Source organism: Malus domestica, chromosome 14 (genome assembly GCF_042453785.1).
Source record: "Malus domestica chromosome 14, GDT2T_hap1".
Taxonomy (NCBI): domain Eukaryota; kingdom Viridiplantae; phylum Streptophyta; class Magnoliopsida; order Rosales; family Rosaceae; genus Malus; species Malus domestica.
The window spans coordinates 12,938,059-12,946,971 of NC_091674.1; the positions used below are offsets into that span (position 1 = coordinate 12,938,059).

General features: G+C 36.9%; 1 protein-coding gene across 1 annotated transcript; it reads right to left on the minus strand.

Annotated features, from left to right (window-relative positions):
- Window positions 1–424: 424 nt before the first annotated feature.
- Window positions 425–1,675, minus strand: LOC139191162 (uncharacterized). The gene is made up of 2 exons (XM_070811726.1): window positions 758–1,675; window positions 425–667 (listed from the first exon to the last, which is right to left on the minus strand). Exons 1-2 carry the CDS (start codon window positions 1,673–1,675, stop codon window positions 425–427), a joined length of 1,161 nt encoding a protein of 386 aa, XP_070667827.1.
- Window positions 1,676–8,913: the final 7,238 nt, after the last annotated feature.

The following is an 8,913-nucleotide window of genomic DNA, read 5'->3' on the forward strand; positions in this document are numbered from 1 at the left end:
AGAATAGAAACTCTCGAAAATGGAAACCTCCAAGAATAGAAACTTCCAACTTTAGAAACTTTGGTTTCCAAATCTGAATTCTTTGTTCTTCACTGTCATTTCTTCATTTCTTAAGCTCCTTTGACCTTTAAACTCGTCCATTCCTTGTGCTCCATTAGCATACACTCCATTCTAGCTCAATTTTGCTCTAAAATGCTCCATTTTGCACTTCTTTGCATACTTCGTCTCTAAACCTGAAATTGCACGAAAATGACTTTAAACACTAAAATAACTAAAGAAAAACAACATAAATGCTTAAGAACAAGCCAACTAAGTCGCATAAATATGCTCCTATCAACTATGACGAGCAAAGTCTCTTGTTCTCCCAAGAAAACATACTTCAAATGGCTTGGAAACAGTTTAAGTTTAAGGGAGGGTGCTTGAATTACTGAGGGTAGCATTTTATTAGTCGAAACTGAACTTGAAAGTGGATCAAAAGCTTACCATTTTGTTGTGGCAATGATTCTAGGGCAGCCACCATCTCAACTATTTCTTCACTAGGGTGCACGACATGGATGTCTTCATGCTTGCTGTGGGTGAGCATAGATTCTGCCTCGTTGTTTTTTAGGCCTATTCCTTTCGTAATGGTTGTTTCAAGGGCATCCTCATTCAAATCTTCAAAGTATTGCTACGCCAATTAATCAATTATATCAATAGAAAAACAAGAATGATCATCACTAGGATACTTTATAGTTTCAGAAAGATTGAAATCATTAACTTCCCTATCAAATTCCATGGATAACGTCCCCTTGAACACATCTATCTTGGTGCGGGCTGTTTTCATGAATGGTCTTCCAAGTAGGATTGGCAATGAGGAGGAATGGGTCGAATCTTCCATCTCAAGCACATAGAAATCAGCCGGAAAGATTAAGTGATTAACCTGCATCAAAACATCCTCCAAACCTCCTTTTGGATAAGCATTAAATCGATCGACTAATTGAATAATCACATTTTTCAACTCACCCAAGTTCATAGATGCATAAATTGAATAGGGCATGACATTAATGGATGCACCTAAGTGTAACATGGCATGTTCAAATTGAGTATTGCCTATAACACAAGGAATTGTAAAACTACCCGGATTTTTGCATTTAGGGGGCAGTTTTCGTTGCAAGACGGCTGAAACATTCTCACTTACCTTTACCACCTCCTTGTTCGAAATCCTCATCCTTGTTGTGCAAAGTTCTTTCAAGAATTTGGCGTACTTTGGGACTTGTTTAATTGTATCCAAGAGTGGGATATTGACTTGAACCTTCCTAAATGTCTCAAGAATGTCCTTGTCACTTTCTTCCTTCTTTGATTGCATAAATCTGCGAGGAAAAGGTACATTGGGTGGAATAAGGTTAGAAGTAACAGAAATTGGACCTATCTTACCTGTGTTGGACGGATTAGGGAGTGTAGGAGGCTGCGGCAAGGTTGTTTCCTTCATTGCCGTGGCCTTGTCTTGTTCCTCCTCTTCGAATTGCAACTTCTCATCCTCTTTTTGGCTTGATTTGGATGGTTTTGGATCAATTCCTACCTCTTTTCCACTTCTCAATGTAATTGCCTTGGCAGATTCAAAGCCTCCTTTTGGATTGGCAATGGTGGAGCTAGGTAGTTTCCCTTCTTCTCGAAGCTGGCCTATGAACTCCGCCATCTGCCCAATTTGCAACAGATTGTAATAGAAACAGATTGTAACACAAAGTTATGAATAATCAATGGATGATGGAATGGCTAAGGGGTTCTTCTCCACACATGAAATATATGCAACCTAAATCAATTTTCAGTTATCAATTTAATAAGTTATGAATCTCGACACTCCAAGTTAATTAGGTCCGCTTAAATTAACCTTCAGATTTCCCTAGAATCATTGAATTGGATGAATATGCATCGCAAACAAATTATTCCCAACAAGTTCTTTATATGAACAGCATGATAAAGACACAAGTTAGAATCATTACGTTCTTTGGAAATCATAAGCATCGACAAGGCATTCGTAACTATGAAAAGCATGATACTCTTGCCAGGAATCTACTTAACACGATCGTGACTAGCGACCTTCACTACTTACGAATATAAATTCATAACGATTAGGTGAAACAAACTTATATCCTAGCATCAAATTCAAGCATGCAAATTAAGCGTGCACTCTCAACCAACATACAAGAATAAGTTCTAAATCAAATGGTTAAGCAAATTGTATTCACGACTTATACAACGATAACTGAAAGTAATCAACTTATTTCACATATATGATCATGGTTTTGAATCCACCCTTAGCCAAAACGAAATTAGCCAATCATACTTAAAGCAAAACAAAGATTACATGAATTAGACATTAAAATCCAAAGAAAGAAAACACCTAGAATGCTCCAACTTGGCAGCAAGTGCATCCAAGATTCCTCCTTTCCCTTGCTTGTGGCAGATTGATTTGTGGACAGGTTTTGGGTAGTTCTATGGTGTAGACTGGATGGGGAATGGTATGGAAAGGTTTATGGTGAGTGTAGATGAGTGTTTGATGGTGGAAGGGTGGTGGAGAACTTCGGCAAAGAGGGTGGAAGAAGGTGGAGTGGCTGTGATATTTTCTGGGCACTAGAATGGTGTTTTTGGGGTGTTTTGCTGCCTAGGGTGAGTATGGACAAATTTCTGTGATGAATGGTGAATATGAGAGTGTGAACCCTTTGCCAAGGGGTGTAAACATGTATATATAGGCCCCAAAAACCTTAGAGAATCAGGTTAGGTCAGGGATGAAGTGCACGGCAAGAATGGGTTTGTGGTGTGCAATGGTCCAAGGGTGAAAATCAAGTAATGATGCAAAGTGTGAAGGGTAAAATGGAGTGGTGTTGCAGCTAGGGAGCATGAATGATTGTGTTCATTGCATAGAGATGGAAAGGGAGGTGAAATGTGTCAACAAATGGGTCAAAGGTGCAGCAACATGTGTTGCACATGGCATTGGATTCCAAATGTGAATGATGGAGCATCAATTGGTGCATGTAATGGATGTAAAGGGTGTATAAAATCTGATGGGTGAAGGGAACAAGAGGTATCAAGCAATTGAGTGTAATAATTAAATGAATTGAAGCATGAAATTAGAAATTATGTAGGGGACAAGAGTGATCAAGCATGGCATGGGAATCCAAAGGGAATTCTATGTTATTTTGCACGGTAATGAAGGCAAGTTGGGGTGACAGAATTTTGGGCTGAGTTCTTCATCTTTTGGACCATAATTCTTCACATTCTTGGCCTCTTTAGTTCTCAAATTCGTCCATCCACTTTGGCCCATGCATTTGCTATCCATTCCAAGCCCGAAACTGCTCCAAAGGCCTCCAAAATGCATCATCTTGCATACTTTGTACTTAGAGTCTGAAAACACACAAAAATAACTTTAAACACTAAATAACTAAGGAAATACAACGTAAATGCACAAGAACAAGCTAACTAAGTCGCATAAATATGCTCCTATCATATGGCCGCACCTTGCATGATGGAAACATACTTACGTCACACAAACATCGGAAGAATTCAAAGAAAAAAAACTTTGTGCGATGAATAGTTTCGTCGCGCAAGAGGACTTAGCACGACGATTACTATTGTTCGTCACGCAAGAAAAGGCGAGTAAATAAAATTTGGCACCAAAAGTTTGCGCATCAAGTTTTTCTACATATTCGTCAAGCAAAGTGTTGCTGAAGACGATCAGCCACGCATTAAATGCTCCCATTTATAGCGCGCATTTATAACACACTTTGCACGACCAAGGATTCGTTGCGTAAAGTGTGTTGGGTTTTATATAAACAGAGTTTCAAAACCCTATTTTGCAAAGGTTTTGTTTCAAAAGATGGCCAATTTGGTTTCAGACTCAATGAAAAGTTGGAAGGGAAAAGGCTCTCATGAAGGGAAAGGTAAAAAAAAAAATTATTGTGGAATTAATTGTTTTACATTTGATATGGTTTAAATTATTGTTTTAATAGGCCGTTACGTTTTAAATTTTTGTGGTTGGAGAGAAAATGAAGAAAGTTGTGTTGACAATATAGAGGTACCAACGTAAGCGTTTGCCCTCGTTTGATGACAAAAGTTCGGTTGAAGCGTCCGTCAAACTTAGGTTCGATATGGGGGGATAGGTGCAAAAGAAGTGTTCTACCAAGTTTAAGTCTTGAAAATGGTGCATGTGGACTTGAAGAACTCCATGGTGCAGAAGTTATCATTAAGTTTGTATTAAAGAATGTGAAATTGTTTTTGTTTAAAAATAATATTTTTGCAATAACTAATTTAATTTTATTGCCATTACAGATTGTTTAGGATGTTGATGAAACCGATGAGAAGCAGCGGATGTATGTGGAAGACCTTTTCAAGATGCAGTTCTGGCAGTAGAAGTTTGATGTATAGCGGGTTGCAAAGCGTGCGTGAGTTGACCATGCCGCTGCTGATGGCCCAGAGGAAGAGTGAACTTAATTTGGTTTTTTTTTTTTTGTTTATTAAATAAGATTTATTAAAACATTATGTTGGACTTTATTTTTAAAATTTATTTTACATGGACGACTTAAAGTTTACATTAGTTATAATATATATTTTTGTTAATAAATTAGTTTTAATAAATATTTTTGTAATATATAATTTGGTTTGATAATTTTAATTGGATAAAGAAAAATTTACATTAGTTAGAAAGAAAACGGAAAATAAATAATGCAACTTGCGCAAAGAATATAGTATTCGTTGTCAAATAGTTTACATTATTAAATTAAAAAGAAAACGACAAAGAGAATTTTGCAATAAAAAAATTGACACTTGCACGACAAAGTTATATTTGGTCGCGCAAAAGTAACTTGCGCAATGAATTCTACGTTCGTTGTGCAAAGTGATTATTCCACAAAGTAATCTTTATAACGTGACTTTAGCTGCAAAGGCAGAAAACTGTAGATTTCGCCTCTGCACCTTTTTTCCCTTCATTTTTTTTCAATTCGGGATCTATTATTCCCAATTCTCTCAATTTCTTCCTCTAATACTTTGTCCATCTGAATCTCTAACTTCTCTAGGTTGATCGAGCTATTTCGGTGTGTTTGGTAAGGGTTTTTGTTATTTCATTTAAAAATTATCAATGTCAATTCATACTAACACCGTAAAATTTGTTGTGTATAGGGATATTGTGTGTGACTAGCGCTTGGTGGATAACGATTTGGAAGGTATTTTCTTCGTTTTATTTTTTAAAAATATAAATTAGTTAAATTATATTGAAATTTGTTGGAAATGTGCCCTAAAACCAATCATATGATGATACTTTACGGACATTTCACATGTTAAACTAAACTAGTTTAACTATAAAGGGCAAAGATTATTGTTTGAGCCGTCTCATATAAATGTTATATGCTTAAACGATAAAGTCCAAGGAATATGTGATTGGGAGAATACGATCTAAAGAAGTTAGATTCATGAGACCATTCTTTCGTAGACACATCCTAAATGTTCCTGATCATAGGATTGCCAATTGGGCATTGACAGTCCGTTAAGATCAGTACGTACTGTGTCTTCTCTCAGGGAGAGTGACTAGTCTCGAGTCATTGGTGTGTGTGACATCAAGTCAAGTACGTAGGCGCTCAATAGAGAATGAGTTCACTGAACACGATCAACGAAGAGTTCTCATATTCATGTCACATGAGAACTCATGGTTGGGATAATGCAAAGTAGTCCTTTGACCTGAGGCATCACAGTTGTCTTGTGGTTAAGTCCTTGATCTTTGATTATGTCAAAGTCACCCCATCGGGGTGTCCACGGCATCGTTGGGGTTAAGCCACTTAGTCATGGAGGCAAGTGAATGCGCAACGAGGGATCTCTAACCTTCAAACCGTTTGAGGGAGAATACTCTATGATATGATTTAGAACCTCTGATCAGAGTATGAATGAGATTTAGGAAAGCGTTCCAAATCACATTCAAGGTAATCATATAAGCACACAAATCACATTGGATAGTAGACATGAATAAATAAACTATCAAACCAAACAATGTGGTCAAGAGTATTAGATTAGAGAAAGACCGTATTGCATTTGTAATCCTAAACTGAATAGGTTCTCCACCTCTTCTGATTAGCTTGGGTAACCATGATATGCTGCTAGGTGTCACTCATGGTTTGTGGAAGCCCTAAACGTGTGTAATCACTAAAGGGAGAATTGAAAGTAAGTTTCAATTCACAATCGATGTAAAATGGTTTTAATCGCCCACTGCCTCGCTAAAAGGAACCTAATGGATCATACACCGTGTAAGGTGAAGATTGAAGAAACAATGGAGATGAGTAAGAATAATTAAATGGTTTAATTATTTATGGCAAGGATTAATTAATATGTTAATTAATCAAACGAATAAGTTCGTTAAAGACCTCGGGGATAGTTTTGGACCTCAAGCCCATTGACTTAAGTTGTATGACAACTTAATTCACAAAGGCCCAAAAGCCCAAACAAAACCCTAGGGCCGGCCATTTAGAGAAGGGTAGTGAACTTGGACTTATTTACAAGTTTGCCACTCCAATGAATTAAGGTATAAATATGACTTTATAGCTAAAATTCATTAAGGGGTTTGTTTTGGAGAAAATTGGAGAGAACATGTCTCTCCATTTCTCTCTAAAGAGGCCGGCCCCTTGGAGGGTGTATCTAGCCATACTACTACTCCAAGGTCACTCATTTTCTTCTCCAATCTCTCCTTGGTGTGGAGACTTAGAGGTTCTCAATTTTGGGAACTTGGAGAAACCTATTCTTCCATCCAAATCCATAGATTTTAGATGCAAGGAATGAAGGCCCTCTGTTTGGGTGATTAGCCTTTGCTTATGCAAAGAGGAATCTACAAAGGTATATACAATTTCAACTCACTTTGTTTTGAGTTGAGTTTTGGTTCACCAATCTACTAGGCTTTGAATTTCTTGGTTAATGTTTTGTTTTTAAGTGCATGCAAGCATGATTCCGCCTTTAATTGTTAATTGCATGCTTATAGATGTTGCTTAAATGAACATGTTTTCACAAAATAATCCTTCAAAATTATGTTGTAATGTTAAGTTGTTAAATTCTATTTATTACAAAAAAAAAATTATGTTATAATTATGTATAATGTTGAATAACTTGAATTGCATATGTACAAATTTGTACGTGACGTACAAATATGTGTTGTGATGTATGGAGTGAATTGTAATTAATTTCGCACTTGTTTGTTTTAGTAAAACTTAGTTTCCCATTTAAGGATTAGTTAGATGTCACGCATTATTTGGACAATTTGGGAATGCAAAGTTATGACGCGTAGTTTACAGTTAAAGGATTAGGTTTCGGTCGTGGGCATTTCGGTGTCATCTTTGTACGTTCTTCGGGTGGCATATAGGTATTTCATATTTGTGTCGTGCACTTGAGGAACTGTACAGAGATGTTGTTGAAATTTCTCCACCTCAAAATCTAATCTAAAGTAGTTGTAAATTACGTGACATAATTTTGCATTCTTGAATGGCATAGGGCCCTTACCAGAGGCATAAGGTGACAAGATCATGTTGAAGTTGTTGTGATTGTTGTACTATTAATGTGGTTGCAGGAATGATTGATAGAACGTGGATGCAGAACCTGAACAGATGGGCCAACGAATACTTAAACGAGGATTTTATTGACTTTGCACATACACACAACCTGGGTGCAACTAGAATCCGATTTCCTTGTAGGAGGTGTAACAACACGTTAAGGGAAACTATTGAAAATGTTTGATTTCATTTAGTAAGGAATGGAATGGTAGAGATCTATAATATTTAGAACCATCACGGGGAACAATTAGTCAATGATTTGTCTTCAAATATGACAAGAGTGGGCAATGTTGAACCTAATATGGATCCTAATGAACAAGTCATGGATATCTTAAATGACATTTATCAATTTGCGTAGACAAATACCAATTAAAAAGTGGAAGATGATGTGTCTATACCAATGGATAGTGGAGAATTCAAACAATATGAAAAACTATTAAAAAATACCAACCAAGAGCAGGGTGTGAGGGCTTTTCGGTTCTCACAGCTATTGTGGTACTAATGCACTAGAAAATAAAGTATCATATGTCGAGCTAGTGTTTTGATTACTTTTTGGGGGTTTTCAAGAGAATGCTACCAAAGGGCAATTGTTTGCTGAAAGACCATAAAAATGCTCAAAAGGTGTTGAATGGTCTCAGATTGGGTTATAAAAAAAATTCACACTTGTAAAAACAATTGTGTATTGTTCTATAAGGAGAATAAAGCGTTGGATAAATGCCATGTATGCAATGACTTGAGGTTCAAAATGACATCTCAGAATAGATCAACGAAGATCCACAAAAAGTCATGCGTTATTTGCCTTTGAAGCCTAGGTTGCAGCGGTTGTATATGTCAACGCATACTACCACTGACATGAGATGGCATAAGGAAAAGTAGGTAGATGATGATGTCTTGAGGCATCCTGCAGATGGGGAGGCATGGAAAGAGTTCGATCGAACATTCCCTAATTTTACAACTGATTCTCAGAACATTAGATTGCGACTTGCCACTGATAGATTCAATCCGTTTGGGGTTCTAAAACAACACCACAACACTTGGTTGATTTATGTATTTCCGTATAATTTTTTGCCATGGAAATTTATGAAAAAAGAATACATGATGATGACTTTATTGATAACTGAAGATCGTAGTAGGTCAATTGATGTACACTTACGGCCATTGGTGGATGAGCTAAAGGATTTATGGACACACAATGCGCGCACATACGATAAATGTACTGGCAAAATGTTCACTTTGCGGGTAGCAGTGATGTGGACTGTGAACGATTTCCCCACATATGCAATGGTTTCCGAGTGGAGCACTAAGGATATATGACATGCCCTGTATGCAAAGAAAACGTAACATATAGTTGGCACAC

Excerpts from the sequence above, each read along its gene's own strand:
- LOC139191162 (XM_070811726.1), bottom strand. The coding sequence starts at position 1,675 with ATGGCGGAGTTCATAGGCCAGCTTCGAGAAGAAGGGAAACTACCTAGC. Across the intron at positions 668-757 it reads CCATGGAATTTGATAGGGAA|CAATACTTTGAAGATTTGAA; the intron begins GTTAATGATTTC and ends TAATTGGCGTAG.